The sequence below is a fragment of the Coregonus lavaretus genome (genome assembly GCF_964263955.1).
Source record: "Coregonus lavaretus genome assembly, chromosome: 16".
Taxonomy (NCBI): domain Eukaryota; kingdom Metazoa; phylum Chordata; class Actinopteri; order Salmoniformes; family Salmonidae; genus Coregonus; species Coregonus lavaretus.
The window spans coordinates 6,601,184-6,621,124 of NC_140003.1; the positions used below are offsets into that span (position 1 = coordinate 6,601,184).

Here is a 19,941-nt window from a genome sequence, read left to right on the forward strand (position 1 = left end):
GGTGGCCGACTGAACCGATCTCAAAATGATGGCTGGGTTGTGGAAGATAGGCTCCTCCCACACCCACAGCCCAGGCTCCACACCCCTGCTCGTGTGGGCCTGGTAGCAGCTAAAAATCAGAGAGACCTGCTGTACTCAGCCTCTCCAACCTCATGAGGAACAGCTGCCGGTCCAACCCTGACCCGCCAGCTCTCCTCAGCAGCGCGCATGCTGGTTCCCTCCAGCCGACATCATTATGGTACAGCAGTCTCTGTGCCGCCTTTACTCGGAATGCAGCCACCCTGCTCTCCAGTTCCACAAGGCCCTATCCTCCTTCGTGTATGGACATATACAACACTGCCGCCCTCAGCCAGTGATGGCCCGACCAGAAAAAATCCACAAGCTTGCATTGCAGGTCTGCGAGCAGACCGGCGAGGGAGTTGAGGACAGCCAGTTTATGCCACAGGGAAGATGCCGCCAGGTTGTTGATTATCAACACCCTCCCTCTATATGACACTTGGGACAGGAGCCACATCCACCTGGCCAGTCTTGACACCAATGCCTGTGACAGCCCCTGCCAGTTCTTCCTGGTGAAGCTCCCTCATACATCTTCAGACTAGTCTCTAGTGCCTGCATATCCTGCCCATCCCTGACCATCACAGAAACATAATCTGCATATGCAGAAACTGCTATGCCTATCAACACACCCATGCCTGTCCAGCACACTCCCTGCAGTCTCCTGCATAGCAGGCCCAAAAAAGGCTCAATGGCTAGTGTATGAAACTGCCCCGATAGAGGGCATCCTTGTCTAATGCCCTGTCTCACCCAGACTGGCCTACTGAGCCCCCCTCACACCTTGACCATCCTTGGTGCCTTTGACCACACCAGCCTCTCCCCTCCCACCTCCCACCTCCTTTCTTCTTCCCCTTTTTCCTCTTCCGCTTGACACCCTCCTCCACCCCCCCTAGTTGCTTACCCTTCCCCGCTATACTCTCCTCATCCACTAGCATAACCTGACTAGGCCCAGCCTCATCTACACCACCATCCATGACATGACTAGACCCAGTCTCAGTTACACCACCATCTATAGCCTGACTAGACCCAGCCTCATCTACACCACCATCTCTAGCATGACTAGGCCCAGCCTCATCTACACCACCATCCATAGCATGACTAGATCCAGCCTCAGCTACACCACCATCTATAGCATTACAAGACCCAGCCCCTCCCCATTCCTCACTTTAAAATGCACATTTAACTGTTGCTCATTGTTATTCAGAAACATGAACGCTTGCTTCCGGAATGAAACAACAGGCTTAACAGCATCTGCCTGAAAATCTGCCGACATTACATGAAAACTGCTAGCAATCTTACCAAAACGACTCAGCTCTTTCCGGATTTGATCATCCGTAATAAACAGAGGCAGATTTGCAACTACCACCCTTGTCAAAGGAGTCGAAAGAAGACAAATCACATCCCTTACAAATATTCCACTAGCAATGAGCCTACCCTCCAAAATGTGCTCTTTTCATGAACACAACCACAGCTTTGTTCATTCTGGATGCGGAATGTATAAATTCAGCTCCTACCTGTTCGCCGACCGCGAGCAGAACCTCCTCCACCTTAACTCCATTCTCAGGAACACACCTGAATCCATGCCGTAACGACAGCGTCTCCTCCGCGCTAGGCTGTGAAGCCATCACGCACACCACATCGTTCAAACCTCAGGAAACTAAAACTCTGTGCTCTTCCTCCCTATCTTTGAAAAGAAAAAAACAGTGGGTACCGCTAAACTAACAGTGTGTTAACCCTCCACCATAGAAAATAAAAATCAAGAAATTAAGTAAGGACAGAGCCCTCCACACGACCTCTCAACTACTCTCAATTTCAGGGTTATTTGTTGGTTTTCTATATTAGTGTTTCCCTCTCTATTATTTAGGTGTGGATAGACCCCTTGGCCAGCTCAGTTGTTCCAACTAACCTATTCTAGCGCAAATTCCTTTTGAATTCTGTCACTTCACAAAATGATACCAAATGAATTCCCATCAACTTGATATTCATCTATCTTTAGACAAACTCTCTCACAACTGAAAATCTTCTTTATTTAGGCCTAATAATTTGAAACACATTTATTGGTATTGATTGAAAAGGACTGAGTTGAAGTCGGAAGTTTACATACACTTAGGTTGGAGTCATTATAACATGTTATTCAACCACTCCACAAATGTCTTGTTAACAAGCTATAGTTTTGGCAAGTCGGTTAGGACATCTACTTTGTGCATGACACAAGTAATTTTTCCAACAACAGACAGATTATTTCACTTATAATTCACTGTATCACAATGCCAGTGGGTCAGAAGTTTGGAAAATTCCAGAAAATGATGTCATGGCTTTAGAAGCTTCTGATAGGCTAATTGACATCATTTGAGTCAACTGGAGGTGTACATGTGGATGTATTTCAAGGCCTACCTTCAAACTCAGTGCCTCTTTGCTTGACATCATGGGAAAATTAAAATAAATCAGCCAAGACCTCAAAAAAAACATTGTAGACCTCCACAAGTCTGGTTCATCCTTGGGAGCAATTTCCAAACGCCTGAAGGTACCATGTTCATCTGTACAAACAATAGTATGCAAGTATAAACACCATGGGACCACGCAGCTGTCATACCGCTCAGGAAGGAGACGTGTTCTGTCTCCTAGAGATTAACGTACTTTGGTGCGAAAAGTGCAAATCAATCCCAGAACAACAGCAAAGGACCTTGTGAAATTGCTGGAGGAAACAGGTACAAAAGTATCTATATCCACAGGAAAACGAGTCCTATATCGACATAACCTGAAAGGCCGCTCAGCAAGGAAGAAGCCACTGCTCCAAAACCGCCATATAAATGCAGGACTACGGTTTGCAGCTGCACATGGGGACAAAGATTGTACTTTTTGGAGAAATGTCCTCTGGTCTGATGAAACAAAAATAGAACTGTTTGGCCATAATGACCATCGTTATGTTTGGAGGAAAAAGGGGAACGCTTGCAAGCCGAAGAACACCATCCCAACCGTGAAGCACGGGGGTGGCAGCATCATGCTGTGGGGTTGCTTTGCTGCAGGAGGGACTGGTGCACTTCACAAAATAGATGGCATCATGAGGAAGGAAAATTATGTGGAAATATTGAAGCAACATCTCAAGACATCAGTCAGGAAGTTAAAGCTTGGTCACAAATGGGTCTTCCAAATGGACAATGACCCCAAGCATACTTCCAAAGTTGTGGCAAAATGGCTTAAGGACAACAAAGTCAAGGTATTGGAGTGGCCATCACAAAACTCTGACCTCAATCCTATAGAACATTTGTGGGCAGAACTGAAAAAGTGTGTGTGAGCAAGGAGGCCTACAAAAACTGACTCAGTTACACCAGCTCTGTCAGGAGAAATGGGCCAAAATTCACCCAACTTATTGTGGGAAGCTTGTGGAAGGCTACCCGAAACGTTTGACCCAAGTTAAACAACTTAAAGGCAATGCTACCAAATACTAATTGAGTGTATGTAAACTTCTGACCCACTGGGAATGTGATGAAAGAAATAAAAGCTGAAATAAATCATTCTCTCTGCTATTATTCTGACATTTCACATTTTTAAAATAAATTGGTGATCCTAACTGACCTAAGACAGGGAATTTTTACTAGGATTAAATGTCAGGAATTGTGAAAAACTGATTTTAATTGTATTTGGCTAAGGTGTATGTAAACTTCCAAATTCAGCTGTATACCTCTCTGCCCTACTAGGGCTACCCAATCGTCCTGGGACTCCTGAGGTTCCCCAGCGCTATAAGAACACTGCCCTGGTCCTCTGGAGGCCCTCAGACAATATGGCCCCTTGCACCTACTCTCTGGAGAGAAAAGCAGAGGGTGAGTCATGGTGTCACACACACTCACACAAGAGATCTGAGATGGCAGAACGGAGTGCTCGGGTTGGGGTGTAGGGTTTGAGCATAGCCTGAAGTTAGGGAGGGGCAGTTCCTCTTGCTGTTCCGTAGGTAAGCAACATGTTATTGTAGTGGATGCAAGCTTTTAATGGAAGCCAGTGGAGTGTGCGGAGGAGTGGGGTGACATGAGAGACATTAAAGTTGTATTATGCCAATGATTCATTCAAAATAACTGCCTTCCATTAACTTATTCTCTGACAATTATTGAAATGTGTCTTTCTAAATTAAATGTAAACATGAACACGTAAATGTATGTCAATGGTCTTTCTCCCCAAGGTGAGAGTAACTGGCTTATCGTGGCCACTGGAGTGGCTGACTGTTACTACAATGTGGTCGACTTGCCAGGAAGGGGCAATTTCAGGTTTAGAGTGGCGTGTGTGAACAAGGCAGGCCAAGGACCCTACAGTAACCTCTCAGAGTTAGTGTGCCTGGACGCCTCAGGTATGTACTACATTCTAGTATGAAGATCTAATGGTAATACAGTATGCCACTTCATACATCACTATCATACATTTATTTTCCATGTGGTTTAAATGTTTGCACACATGTATGATGTACTTTAGGCACCTGGAGATTGACAAACTCCTTTTAAATATGAATGTTTCATAGCAAAGTCATTTTACGAGAGTGCTCACTTGATAAACCTGGATTGTTTTCCTTTAGTGATACTAAAAACGTGTTGTTCTGAATCAACAGTGCCAACAAAATCCAGTGGATCAGTCGTTGTGAAGACAGTCCCTGCAGCACCAGTTGTCAAAACGTCAACAATTACCGTCCCCTCCATGAAGCCTGTGCCTAGTAAAGTTCCGACCCCGACCCCATCTTTTTCCCCATCCACACAGACCCCACCCCCCTCTGCTGCTGCTGCTCCCGCTCCTGCTGTACCAGCGGCCAAGTCTACTGCTTCTATCCCCGCTTTTAAACCTGTTGATTCCAAACCCTCAGTCCCTCAGACCCTAACCAGCGCCGCCTCCGCCCCCATTGTTATTCATGCGGCCCAGTCCCATCGGGCCATCCCTGAGATCCAAATCCCATCTCCAGCTCAGTCCGCTCCCGCCCCGGCCAAAGCCAAGACCACCCTCAACATCAACGTCACGAAATCGGCACCGTCTCAACTGGCAACCGTAACCAAGCTCGCTCCTCCTGTCGTTCTCCCCAAACCCCAGAGTCCCGTCAATATCGTCTCTCCCATGACTAAGACCCCACCCCCACCTGTGGCCCCTCCCACCGCCATTGGCAAACCCATTTCGTCTTTGCCCATGTATGCGCCAATACCGGCTACCACGGCGCGCGTCATCCCACCATCCTCCACCCCCATCTCCCCCCCGGTGGTGCTGGTTTCCAGCATGAGTCCTGTAGGGGATGGTGGGGTTACACCCACACGTATGACCCCGTCTGGGCGGATGACCCCCTCCGGCACCCCGTCAGGACGCAAGACGCCCTTGGGGGGACGCCCTGGTGAGAGCTTCCTGCGCCAGGGAGTGCCCCAGAAACCATACACCTTCATGGATGAGAAGGCCAGGTAAGGATGTAAAAAGTCATGTCCACAATGCTCCCACTGCGATATGCTCAGGGATATTGTAGAGACAGCATTTCCCTCAAGACTATCCATAACTGCGTTATTACACTGAACAAAAATATAAATGCAACATGCAACAATTTCAAAGATTTTACTGAGTAACAGTTCATATAAGGAAATAAATAAATTGAAATAAATTCATTAGGCCGTAATGTATGGATTTCACATGACTGGGAATACAGATATGCATCTGTTGGTCACAGATACACTACATTACCAAAAGTATGTGGACACCTGCTTGTTGAACATCTCATTCCAAAATCATGGGCATTAATTTGGAGTTGGTCCCCCCTTTGCTGCTATAACAGCTTACACTCTTCTGGGAAGGCTTTCCACTAGATGTTGGAACATTGCTGCGGGGACTTCCTTCCATTCAGACACGAGCATTAGTGAGGTCGGGCACTGATGTTGGGCGATTAGGCGTGGCTTGCAGCCGGCGTTCCAATTCATCCCAAAGTTGTTAGATGAGGTTGAGGTCAGGGCTCTGTGCAGGCTAGTCAAGTTCTTCCACACCAATCTCGACAAACCATTTCTGTATGGACCTCGCTTTGTGCACGGGGGCATTGTTATACTGAAACAGGAAAGGGCCTTCCCCAAGCTGTTGCCCCAATGTTGGAAGCACAGAATTGTCTAGAATGTCAATGTATGCTGTAGCGTTACCATGAAAAACAGCCCCAGACCATTATTCCTCCTCAACCAAACTTTTAAGTTGGCACTATGCATTCGGGCAGGTAGCGTTCTCCTTGCATCCACCAAACCCAGATTTGTCCGTCGGACTGCAAGATGGTGAAGCGTGATTCATCACGCCAAAGAACGCGTTTCCACAGTTCCATTTCATTAATCTCCCGACGAACAGTTCTTGTGCTGACGTTGCTTCCAGAGGCAGTTTGGAACTCTGTAGTGAGTGTTGCAACCGAGGACAGACAATATTTACGCGCTTCAGCAGTAAAGTTGCTGGATATTGGCGGAAACTGGAACATGCTGCTGTACGCGTCGATCCAGAGCATCCCAAACATGTCTGTGCATTCAAATTGCCATTGATAAAATGCAATTGTGTTCGTTGTCCATTTCTTATGCATGCCCATACTATAACCCCACCGCCACCATGCGGCACTCTGTTCACAACGTTTACAGCAGCAAACCGCTCACCCACACGACGCCATACACGCTGTCTGCCATCTGCCCGGTACAGTTGAAACTGGGATTCACCCGTGAAGAGCACACTTCTCCAGCGTGCCAGTGGCAATCGAAGGTGAGCATTTGCCGACTGAAGTCAGTTACGACGCCGAACTGCAGTCAGGTCAAGACACTGGTGAGGACGACGAGCACGAAGACGAGTATCCCTGAGACCGTTTCTGACAGTTTGTGCAGAAATGCTACGGTTGTGCAAACCCACAGTTTCATCAGCTGTCTGGGTGGCTGATCTCAGACGATCCCGCAGGTGAAGAAGCCGAATGTGGAGGTCCTGGGCTGACGTGGTTACACGTGGTCTGTGGTTGTGAGGCCGGTTGGGCGTACTGCCAAATTCTCTAAAACAACGTTGGAGGCGGCTTATTTTAGAGAAATGAACATTAAATTATCTGGCAACAGCTCTGGTGGACATTCCTGCAGTCAGCATGCCAATTGCACGCTCCCTCAAAATTTTAGACATCTGTGGCATTGTCTTACGTGTCAAAACTGCACATTTTACGGTGGCCTTTTATTGTCCCCAGCACAACACCTTTTTGCAAAGAATTTGAAAATATTTGTTTTTTGTACGTTTGAAACATTTCTGGAATCTTTTATTTCAGCTCATAAAACATGGGACCAACACTTTACATGTTGCGTTTATATTTTTGGTCAGTTATTATTATTATTATTATGATTACTATTATTATTATTATTATTATTATTATTATCTATTTAATGCATTTCCCTGGAAAGAACAATAATAAAATAACAATAAAAAGGCTATATACAAGGGGTACCGGTACTGAGTCAATGTGCGGGGGTACAGGTTAGACGAGGAAATTTGTACATGGACAGTGAGGGAAAAAAGTATTTGATCCCCTGCTGATTTTGTACGTTTGCCCACTGACAAAGAAATTATCAGTCTATAATTTTAATGGTAGGTTTATTTGAACAGTGAGAGACAGAATAACAACAAAAAAATCCAGAAAAAACACATTATTTATATATAAATTGATTTACATTTTAATGAGGGAAATAAGTATTTGACCCCCTCTCAATCAGAAAGATTTCTGGCTCCCAGGTGTCTTTTATACAGGTAACGAGCTGAGATTAGAAGCACACTCTTAAAGGGAGTGCTCCTAATCTCAGTTTGTTACCTGTATAAAAGACATCTGTCCACAGAAGAAATCAATCAATCTGATTCCAAACTGTCCACCATGGTCAAGACCAAAGAGCTCTCCAAGGATGTCAGGGACAAGATTGTAGACCTACACAAGGCTGGAATGGGCTACAAAACCATCGCCAAGCAGCTTGGTGAGAAGGTGACAACAGTTGGTGCGATTATTTGCAAATGGAAGAAACACAAAATAACTGTCAATCTCCCCGGCCTGGGGCTCCATGCAAGATCTCACCTCGTGGAGTTGCAATGATCATGAGAACGGTGAGGAATCAGCCCAGAACTACACGGGAGGATCTTGTCAATGATCTCAAGGCAGCTGGGACCATAGTCACCAAGAAAACAATTGGTAACACACTACGCCGTGAAGGACTGAAATCCTGCAGCGCCCGCAAGGTCTGCTCAAGAAAGCACATATACAGGCCCGTCTGAAGTTTGCCAATGAACATCTGAATGATTCAGAGGAGAACTGGGTGAAAGTGTTGTGGTCAGATGAGACCAAAATTGAGCTCTTTGGCGTCAACTCAACTCACCGTGTTTGGAGGAGGAGGAATGCTGCCTATGACCCTAAGAACACCATCCCCACCGTCAAACATGGAGGTGGAAACATTTTGCTTTGGGGGTGTTTTTCTGCTAAGGGGACAGGACAACTTCACCGCATCAAAGGGACGATGGACGGCGCCATGTACTGTCAAATCTTGGGTGAGAACCTTCTTCCCTCAGCCAGGGCATTGAAAATGGGTCGTGGATGGGTATTCCAGCATGACAATGACCCAAAACACAAGGCCAAGGCAACAAAGGAGTGGCTCAAGAAGAAGCACATTAAGGTCCTGGAGTGGCCTAGCCAGTGTAGTGTCGAGTTAACGTTGCTAATTATGCTGTGAAGACCAAGGAGGACCCGCTGACGCTGTATTTTCATCATAGGGTTTATTCATAACAAAGGGTTACAGCGTCGATTTACAGATACCTGCAGATACCCGGAGAATATTCTGACCTCTTTTGTCCCAACTGTGGTATATATGCTATGTAATCTGATATGGGTGTTCCCCTACAGACCAATCCCAGTAGTCCACACACCAGACTTCCTCTGTTATATGGTGTGTCACCACAAAACTACTCCCTCTAACACTGAATAAACCTCCTCTCAGGTTCCACTTGAAAACATTAGCAAAGTCATAATTCATCATACACTACACCAGTCTCCAGACCTTAATTCCATAGAACATCTGTGGAGGGAGCTGAAGGTTCGAGTTGCCAAACGTCAGGCTCGAAACCTTAATGACTTGGAGAAGATCTGCAAAGAGGAGTGGAACAAAATCCCTCCTGAGATGTGTGCAAACCTGGTGGCCAACTACAAGAAACGTCTGACCTCTGTGATTGCCAACAAGGGTTTTGCCACCAAGTACTAAGTCATGTTTTGCAGAGGGGTCAAATACTTATTTCCCTCATTAAAGTGCAAATCAATTGATAACATTTTTTTAAAGCGTTTTTCTGGATTATTTTGTTGTTATTCTGTCTCTCACTGTTCAAATAAACCTACCATTAAAATTATAGACTGATAATTTCTTTGTCAGTGGGCAAACGTACAAAATCAGCAGGGGATCAAATACTTTTTTCCCCTCACTGTAGGTAGGAGTTCAATCTCTAATTCAGTTAGAATGACTATTGAGTCAGTTGTAATGTTGATACATTTAGAGAGACATCATACAGTCTATATTATAAGCCTCATTATACAACATTTTAAAGGTTTGTACACAGTTATACTTGCTGGCTTTTTTTGAAGTGTCAACTCAAGGTTGTCTCTTTGTTTGTCTTAAAGGGGCCGCTTTGGCGTGATCCGAGAGTGTAGAGAGAACGCCACGGGCAACCTGTTCATGGCTAAGATCGTGCCCTACGAGGCAGACAGCAAACAGATGGTGCTGCAGGAGTACGACATCCTCAAGTCCCTCCACCACGACAAGATCATGGCTCTGCACGAAGCCTATGTCACGCCCCGCTATCTGGTGCTCATCTCGGAGTGCTGCAGTGGGAAAGAGCTCCTCTACAGCCTTATCGACAGGTCACACAGCATAAATTCTTACGTGGACCAACTAATGGAAATAATTAGCTTTTTTCTGTTGTATGATTTTGTATGTAATGATTACTTTTGCTCAGTGTAGTGTCCCTGGGCCAGGGTTGGGGTCAATTCCATTTGATTTCTTCATTGAAAAGCAATTTACCATCAAGGGCCACTTTGGAAATGAGTGTTTCAATTAATGCTTTAAAGGGCTATCATCTGGGGATGCAATGCATATTTTGTGGTATTCTTTTTTTACCCAAATAAATTAAATTCAAGTCAGATCAGAAGAAATTGAAATTTCAGTTTACTTTCTCAATTGATAGAATTGAAATGGAATTGACCCCAACACTCTCATCCTTTGTTGTCCCCCTAGATTCCGCTACTCAGAGGATGACGTGGTGGGCTACGTCGTTCAGGTCCTGCAGGGTTTGGACTACCTGCACAACCGCTGCATCCTGCACTTAGACATCAAGCCGGAGAACATCATCATCACCTACATGAACGTGGTGAAGATCATCGACTTTGGCAGTGCCCAGACTTTTAATCCACTCTTCCTCAAGCAGTTCAACCCACCTGTTGGAACTCTGGAGTATATGTGTAAGTCATAAGAATGATCTAAATCGGTGTGTCTCAACCCAATCCTGAGGGTTGAAACATAGGGGTTGAAAGTTATTGTTTTAGCCTGGCACTAACATACCTGATTCAATCAATCAATCAATTTTATTTTATATAGCCCTTCTTACATCAGCTAATATCTCGAAGTGCTGTACAGAAACCCAGCCTAAAACCCCAAACAGCTAGTAATGCAGGTGTAGAAGCACGGTGGCTAGGAAAAACTCCCTAGAAAGGCCAAAACCTAGGAAGAAACCTAGAGAGGAACCAGGCTATGAGGGGTGGCCAGTCCTCTTCTGGCTGTGCCGGGTGGAGATTATAACAGAACCATGCCAAGATGTTCAAAAATGTTCATAAGTGACAAGCATGGTCAAATAATAATCAGGAATAAATCTCAGTTGGCTTTTCATAGCCGATCATTAAGAGTTGAAAACAGCAGGTCTGGGACAGGTAGGGGTTCCATAACCGCAGGCAGAACAGTTGAAACTGGAATAGCAGCAAGGCCAGGCGGACTGGGGACAGCAAGGAGTCACCATGGCCGGTAGTCCCGACGTATGGTCCTAGGGCTCAGGTCTCTCAGTTGGCTTTTCATAGCCGATCATTAAGAGTTGAAAACAGCAGGTCTGGGACAGGTAGGGGTTTCGTAACCGCAGGCAGAACAGTTGAAACTGGAATAGCAGCAAGGCCAGGCGGACTGGGGACAGCAAGGTGTCATCATGTCCGGTAGTCCTGACGTATGGTCCTAGGGCTCAGGTTCTCAGAGAGAAAGAGAGAACGAGAGAATTAGAGAGAGCATACTTAAATTCACACAGGACACTGGATAAGACAGGATAAGTACTCCAGGTATAACCAACTAACCCCAGCCCCCCGACACATAAACTACTGCAGCATAAATACTGGAGGCTGAGACAGGAGCGGTCCGGAGACACTGTGGCCCCATCCGAAGAAACCCCCGGACAGGGCCAAACAGGAAGGATATAACCCCACCCACTCTGCCAAAGCACAGCCCCCGCACCACTAGAGGGATATCCTCAACCACCAACTTACAATCCTGAGACAAGGCCGAGTATAGCCCACAGAGGTCTCCACCACAGCACAAACCAAGGGGGGGCGCCAACCCAGACAGGAAGATCACGTCAGTAACTCAACCCACTCAAGTGACGCACCCCTCCTAGGGATGGCATGAAAGAGCACCAGCAAGCCAGTGACTCAGCCCCTGTAACAGGGTTAGAGGCAGAGAACCCCAGTGGAGAGAGGGGAACCGGCCTGGCAGAGACAGCAAGGGCTGTTCGTTGCTCCAGAGCCTTTCCGTTCACCTTCACACTCCTGGGCCAGACTACACTCAATCATATGACCTACTGAAGAGATAAGTCTTCAGTAAAGACTTAAAGGTTGAGACCGAGTCTGCGTCTCTCACATGGGTAGGCAGACTGTTCCATAAAAATGGAGATCTATAGGAGAAAGCCCTGCCTCCCGCTGTTTGCTTAGAAATTCTAGGGACAATTAAGAGGCCTGCGTCTTGTGACCTTAGCGTACGTATTGGTATGTACGGCAGGACCAACTCGGAAAGATAGGTAGGAGCAAGCCCATGTAACGCTTTATAGGTTAACAGTAAAACCTTGAAATCAGCCCTTGCCTTAACAGGAAGCCAGTGTAGGGAAGCTAGCACTGGAGTAATATGATCAAATTTCTTGGTTCTAGTCAGGATTCTAGCAGCCGTATTTAGCACTAACTGAAGTTTATTTAGTGCTTTATCCGGGTAGCCGGAAAGTAGAGCATTGCAGTAGTCTAACCTAGAAGTAACAAATGCATGGATTAATTTTTCTGCATCATTTTTGGACAGAAAATTTCTGATTTTTGCAATGTTACGTAGATGGAAAAAAGCTGTCCTTGAAACAGTCTTGATATGTTCGTCAAAAGAGAGATCAGGGTCAAGAGTAACGCCGAGGTCCTTCACAGTTTTATTTGAGACGACTTTACAACCATCAAGATGGATTGTCAGATTTAACAGAAGATCTCTTTGTTTCTTGGGACCTAGAACAAGCATCTCTGTTTTGTCCGAGTTTAAAAGTAGAAAGTTTTCAGCCATCCACTTCCTTATGTCTGAAATACAGGCTTCTAGCGAGGGCAATTTTGGGGCTTCACCATGTTTCATTGAAATGTACAGCTGTGTGTCATCCGCATAGCAGTGAAAGTTAACATTATGTTTTCGAATAACATCCCCAAGAGGTAAAATATATAGTGAAAACAATAGTGGTCCTAAAACGGAACCTTGAGGAACACCGAAATGTACAGTTGATTTGTCGGAGGACAGACCATTCACAGAGACAAACTGATATCTTTCCGACAGGTAAGATCTAAACCAGGCCAGAACTTGTCCGTGTAGACCAATTTGGGTTTCCAGTCTCTCCAAAAGAATGTGGTGATCGATGGTGTCAAAGGCAGCATTAAGGTCTAGTAGCACGAGGACAGATGCAGAGCCTCGGTCTGATGCCATTAAAAGGTCATTTACCACCTTCACAAGTGCAGTCTCAGTGCTATGATGGGGTCTAAAACCAGACTGAAGCATTTCGTATACATTGTTTGTCTTCAGAAAGGCAGTGAGTTGCTGCGCAACAGCTTTTTCTAAAATTTTTGAGAGGAATGGAAGATTCGATATAGGCCGATAGTTTTTTATATTTTCCGGGTCAAGGTTTGGCTTTTTCAAGAGAGGCTTTATCACTGCCACTTTTAGTGAGTTTGGTACACATCCGGTGGATAGAGAGCTGTTTATTATGTTCAACATAGGAGGGCCAAGCACAGGAAGCAGCTCCTTCAGCAGTTTAGTAGGAATAGGATCAGGTATGCAGCTTGAAGGTTTAGAGGCCATGATTATTTTCATCATTGTGTCAAGAGATATAGTACTAAAACACTTAAGTGTCTCTCCCGATCCCAGGCCCTCGCAGAGCTGTGCAGATCCAGGACAGCTAAGCCCTGGAGGAATACGCAGATTCAAAGAGGAGTCCGTAATTTGCTTTCTAATGGTCATGATCTTTTCCTCAAAGAAGTTCATGAATTTATTACTGCTGAAGTGAAAGCCATCCTCTCTTGGGGAATGCTGCTTTTTAGTTAGCTTTGCAACAGTATCAAAAAGAAATTTTGGATTGTTCTTATTTTCCTCGATTAAGTTGGAAAAGTAGGATGATCGAGCAGCAGTGAGGGCTCTTCGGTACTGCACGGTACTGTCTTTCCAAGCTAGTCGGAAGACTTCCAGTTTGGTGTGGCGCCATTTCCGTTCCAATTTCCTGGAAGCTTGCTTCAAAGCTCGGGTATTTTCTGTATACCAGGGAGCTAGTTTCTTATGACAAATGTTTTTCGTTTTTAGGGGTGCAACTGCATCTAGGGTATTGCGCAAGGTTAAATTGAGTTCCTCAGTTAAGTGGTTAACTGATTTTTGTCCTCTGACGTCCTTGGGTAGGCAGAAGGAGTCTGGAAGGGCATCAAGGAATTTTTGTGTTGTCTGAGAATTTATAGCACGACTTTTGATGCTCCTTGGTTGGGGTCTGAGTAGATTATTTGTTGCGATTGCAAACGTAATAAAATGGTGGTCCGATAGTCCAGGATTTTGTGGAAAAACATTAAGATCTACAACATTTATTCCATGGGACAAAACTAGGTCCAGAGTATGACTGTGGCAGTGAGTAGGTCCAGAGACATGTTGGACAAAACCCACTGAGTCGATAATGGCTCCGAAAGACTTTTGGAGTGGGTCTGTGGACTTCTCCATGTGAATATTAAAATCACCAAAAATTAGAATATGATCTGCTATGACTACAAGGTCTGATAGGAATTCAGGAAACTCAGAGAGGAACGCTGTATATGGCCCAGGAGGCCTGTAAACAGTAGCTATAAAAAGTGATTGAGTAGGCTGCATAGATTTCATGACTAGAAGCTCAAAAGATGAAAACGCCATTCTTTTTTTTGTAAATTGAAATTTGCTATCGTAAATGTTAGCAACACCTCCGCCTTTGCGGGATGCACGGGGAATATGGTCACTAGTGTAACCAGGAGGTGAGGCCTCATTTAACACAGCAAATTCATCAGGCTTAAGCCATGTTTCAGTCAGGCCAATCACATCAAGATTATGATCAGTGATTAGTTCATTGACTATGACTGCCTTTGAAGTGAGGGATCTAACATTAAGTAACCCTATTTTGAGATGTGAGGTATCACGATCTCTTTCAATAATGGCAGGAATGGAGGAGGTCTTTATCCTAATAAGATTGCTAGGGTGAACACCGCCATGTTTAGTTTTGCCCAACCTAGGTCGAGGCACAGACACAGTCTCAATGGGTATGGCTGAGCTGACTACACTGACTGTGCTATTGGCAGACTCCACTAAGCTGGCAGGTTGGCTAACAGCCTGCTGCCTGGCCTGCACCCTATTTCACTGTGGGGCTAGAGGAGTTAGAGCCCTATCTATGTTGGTAGATAAGAGGAGAGCACCCCTCCAGCTAGGATGGAGTCCGTCACTCCTCAGCAGGTCAGGCTTGATCCTGTTTGTGGGTGAGTCCCAGAAAGAGGGCCAATTATCCACAAATTCTATCTTTTGGGAGGGGCAGAAAACAGTTTTCAACCAGCGATTGAGTGCTGAGACTCTGCTGTAGAGCTCGTCACTTCCCCTAACTGGGAGGGGGCCAGAGACAATTACTCGATGCCGACACATCTTTCTAGCTGATTTACACGCTGAAGCTATGTTGCACTTGGTGACCTCTGACTGTTTCATCCTAACATCGTTGGTGCCGACGTGGATAACAATATCTCTATACTCTCTACACTCGCCAGTTTTAGCTTTAGCCAGCACCATCTTTAGATTAGCCTTAACGTCGGTAGCCCTGCCCCCTGGTAAACAGTGTATGATCGCTGGGTGATTCGTTTTAAGTCTAATACTGCGGGTAATGGAGTCGCCAATGACTAGGGTTTTCAATTTGTCAGAGCTAATGGTGGGAGCCTTCGGCGTCTCAGACCCCGTAACGGGAGGAGTAGAGACAAGAGAAGACTCAGACTCAGACTCCGACTCGCTACATAATGGGGAAAACCGGTTGAAAGTTTATCAATTTATCAATCAAACATGTATAATAGGAAATCCTTGTGTATAATAATATTTATTAAAATGACATTTTTTAACAGGGAATTTCAATTTCAAGCAAAATGTGTTCTGTGCAGCAAATGCTCTGTAGCCAACCGCTCTGTCTCTGTGACACAATGTGGACACAGACGGTAAGGGATGGCTTATAATACCATGTACAGATGCAGCGGTGAACAGATTAATCATATGTTAATACCAGGTACAGTATGTGAACACACCCTAGTTGCGCCCCTTTATGTGTCCTGAATGCCTGAACGTTCTCAAACTAACCTTTGCCTAACCTGTTCTCTTTTTCCTAACCTTTCCTTAAAGCTCCTGAGATGTTGAAAGGGGATGTGGTGGGCCCTCCGGCTGATATTTGGAGTGTGGGTGTGTTGACCTTCATCATGTGAGTATGGCCAAGGCTTTGGGCCAATGCAATTTGAACTCATTTGAAACTCAAGCCAATTCCCAGTTCATTCAAGTACCATTCATAAGTAGCGATTTGTCTCTATACAGTTCTGTAAGGTTTTTTTAAAGTAATGAATCCATTTTCACTTAATTTCCTGAGCTGAAGTGGAACTGACAAGAACAGTGCAGCTATCTACACAATGTAACAGATGGACACCTGCTTTACATTAATACAAACTTTAAAGTGCATTGAAATGTCTCAACACACAAATTGTTACACATTCATCTTTGACTGTGTTAATTTGTTCATTTCAAATGCTCTGTCCCTTATGTTTATTTGAAACCCATTTGAAACGTTTTCAGGCTAAGTGGCAGGTTGCCCTTCATGGAGAATGATCCACAGGAGGCTGAAGCCAGAATCCTGGCAGCAAAGTTTGACGTGGTCAAACTCTACCAGAATGTGTCTCAAAGTGCCTCTCTGTTTTTGAAGAAGATCCTGTGTAGCTTCCCTTGGTAAGTGCAGTTGATAATTGATACCAATTAAGTGCCCTTTCTTTAGATGAATTGGTCCATTAATTATATTATTTAGTGTCCGCACTGACATCAGCAGTTAGTCCTTATTTTCTTTGTCATAGCAATAAAGTAGGAGCACAACTCAATTAAATCAACGCAATGGCCTCTGGCTCACTCCACAACATTACATACATTGGATGTTGTTAACTTGACCTGTACACATATTTTGCTGCGGTTGATAATGCAGGATTGAGGAATTGACGTCTTCACACTTACACCCGATCAAATCAAATCAAATTGTATTTGTCACATGCACCGAATACAACAGGTGTAGACCTTACAATGAAATGCTTACTTACAAGCCTTTAACCAACAATGCGGTAAAAAAAAAAAAAAAAGTGTTATGTAAAAAGAAGTAAAGTAAAAATGTTTAAATAATAATAATTAAAGAGCAGCAGTAAAATAACAGTAGCGAGGCTATATACAGGGGGTATCGGTACAGAGTCAATGTGCGGGGGCACAATTTAGTTGAGGTAATTGAGGTAATATGTACAGAGTTAAAGTTACTATGCATAGATAATACACAGAGAGTAGCAGCAGCGTAAAAGAGGGGGTGGGACAATGCAAATACTCTTATGGCTTGGGGTAGAAGCTGTTAAGAAGCCGTTTGGACCTAGACTTGGCGCTCCGGTACCGCTTGCCATGCGGTAGCAGAGAGAACAGTCTATGACTAGGGTGGCTGGAATCTTTGACAATTTTGTAGGGCCTTCCTCTGACTCCGCCTGGTATAGAGGTCCTGGGCTGTACTCACTACCCTCTGTAGTGCCTTGCGTTTGGAGGCCGAGCAGTTGCCATACCAGTCAGTGATGCAACCAGTCAGGATGTTCTAAATGGTGCAGCTGTAGAGCTTTTTTAGGATCTGAGGACCCATACAAAATCTTTTCAGTCTCCTGAGGGGAAATAGGCTTTGTCATGCCCTCTTCCTGTTTAAAGGTCTTACTCACATCGGCTACGGAGAGCGTGATCACACAGTCATCCGGAACAGCAGATGCTCTCATGCATGCTTCAGTGTTGCTTGCCTCGAAGCGAGCATAGAAGTAATTTAGCTCGTCTGGTATGCTCGTGTCACTGGGCAGCTCGCAGCTGTGCTTCACTTTGTAGTCTTTAATAGTTTGCATGCCCTGCCACATCCGACGAGCGTCGGAGCCGGTGTAGTACGATTCAATCTTAGTCCTGTATTGACGCTTTGCCTGTTTGATGGTTCGTCGGAGGGCATAGCGGAATTTCTTAATAGCGTCCGGGTTAGAGTCCCGCTCCTTGAAAACAGCAGCTCTACCCTTTAGCTCAGTGCGGATGCTGCCTGTAATCCATGGCTTCCGTTTGGGGTATGTACATACGGTCACTGTGGGGACGACGTCATCGATGCACTTATTGATGAAGCCAGTGACTGATGTGGTGTACTCCTCAATGCCATCAGAAGAATCCCGGAACATATTCCAGTCTGTGCATGCAAAACTGTCCTGTAGCTTAGAATCAGCGTCATCTGACCACTTCCGTATTGAGCGAGTCACTGGACTTCCTGCTTTAGTTTTTGCTTGTAAGCAGGAATCAGGAGGATAGAGTTATGGTCAGATTTGCCAAATGGAGGGCGAGGGAGAGCTTTGTACGCTTCTCTGTGTGTGGAGTAAAGGTGGTCTAGAGTATTTTTTCCTCTGGTTGCACATTTAAATGCTGGTAGATAAAATAGATTGGTAAATAGTGTGGTCTACAGCTTATCATGAGATACTCTACCTCAGGCGAGCAAAACCTCGAAACTTCCTTAGTATTAGATTTCGTGCACCAGCTGTTGTTTACAAATATACACAGACTGCCACCCCTTCTCTTACCGGAGGCAGCTGTTCTATCTTGCCGATGCAGCGTATATCCCTCCAGCTGTATGTTATCCATGTCGTCGTTTAGCCACGACTCTGTGAAACATAAGATATTACAGTTTTGTTTTTTTTATGTGCCGTTGGTGGTAGGATATCCGTGATCTTAGTTTGTCTATTTTGTTATTCAATGATTGTACGTTGGCTAATAGGACTGATGGTAGAGTAATATTATGCACTCGCCATCGGATCCTCTGTAGCTCAGCTGGTAGAGCACGGCGCTTGTAACGCCAGGGAAGTGGGTTCGATCCCCGGGACCACCCATACACAAAAATGTATGCACGCATGACTGTAAGTCGCTTTGTATAAAAGCGTCTGCTAAATGGCATATTATTATTATTATTATTATTATTATTATTATCCTTACAAGACACCCTGACCTACATCCCCGATATCTCCGTCTCTTTCTCATGCGAATGACAGGGATTTGGGCCGGTGTCAGAAGAAAATCCTTTGCGTCTTATCTCGTTAATGAAAAAATATTTGTCCAGTACGAGGTGAGTAATCGCTGTCCTGATATCCAGAAGCTCTTTTCGGTCATAAGAGACGGTGGCAGAAACATTATGTACAAAATAAGTTACAAATAACACACAAAAAACGCAGACAATAGCACAATTGGTTAGGAGTCCGTAAAACGGCAGCCATCTCCTCCGGCGCAATTTCCTGCCAATGGTTGCCATAGCTTGTAATGAATGAATAATGTACAAATAATTGTGTGTCGTATCACATTTATGTAATTATGGGATAGTTTGTGATTTTGAGTTAGTGCTCCTTGACCCTGGTTGTAACCTCTGTTTCAGGGCCCGTCCTTCCATCAAGGACTGCTACAACAACTCATGGCTCCAGGATGCCTACCTGATGCGGCTGCGACGGCAGACCCTCACCTTCACCACCACGCGCCTCAAGGAATATCTGGACGAGCAGCAGAGCCTGCGGGCGGGGGTGGCCACAAAGCACAAAGTCCTTCTCCGGTCATACCAGAGCTCTCCCCGGTCACCCACTAGCCCTATACCCCCTTTGCCCATGACACCGGTCACACAGTGAGCACGGCTTCATATGTCAAATGCATGAAGGCAGGAGCTGTTGCCTGAAAGGAAGTACGCAATCTAAATGAGGCAGGTCTTTGGACCGAGCCCTTGGCTCCCTAACTTGGTGAGATGAGGTGTGACTTGACCTTTTCAGCCAAATGGACATAAAATCACTAATCCAGCACCGGTTCTGAATATTGAGGACCTAACCTCTCTGTCTCCACCATAGAGTCCATATACTAAGCCTACATGAAGCCACACAATGGTTCTTTGTGTATTTCATGGGGTGATATACGTTTCTCAAGGACTGGATGCCAGCTCAAAGTTCCAAACCTCTGCTTTCTTTTTTTATGCTAACAATCTCACAATGTTTTCATCTGAGCCTCTTGTATCCAAGTACATCAA

General features: G+C 45.1%; 1 protein-coding gene across 1 annotated transcript in view; it reads left to right on the forward strand.

Moving 5' to 3' along the window:
* LOC311143741 (striated muscle preferentially expressed protein kinase-like) overlaps positions 1-19,552 on the forward strand; it is a gene marked incomplete at both ends in the record, with an annotated part of 131,903 nt that extends 112,351 nt beyond the window's left edge. Inside the window, 8 exons of the mRNA XM_084179615.1 lie at positions 3,753-3,875; positions 4,229-4,393; positions 4,649-5,474; positions 9,698-9,937; positions 10,311-10,534; positions 15,990-16,065; positions 16,431-16,580; positions 19,309-19,552. Of these exons, the coding sequence (XP_084035741.1) occupies positions 3,753-3,875; positions 4,229-4,393; positions 4,649-5,474; positions 9,698-9,937; positions 10,311-10,534; positions 15,990-16,065; positions 16,431-16,580; positions 19,309-19,552 (2,048 nt within the window). The remainder of the gene's footprint in view (positions 1-3,752; positions 3,876-4,228; positions 4,394-4,648; positions 5,475-9,697; positions 9,938-10,310; positions 10,535-15,989; positions 16,066-16,430; positions 16,581-19,308) is intronic.
* Between the last annotated feature and the right edge of the window lie 389 nt (positions 19,553-19,941).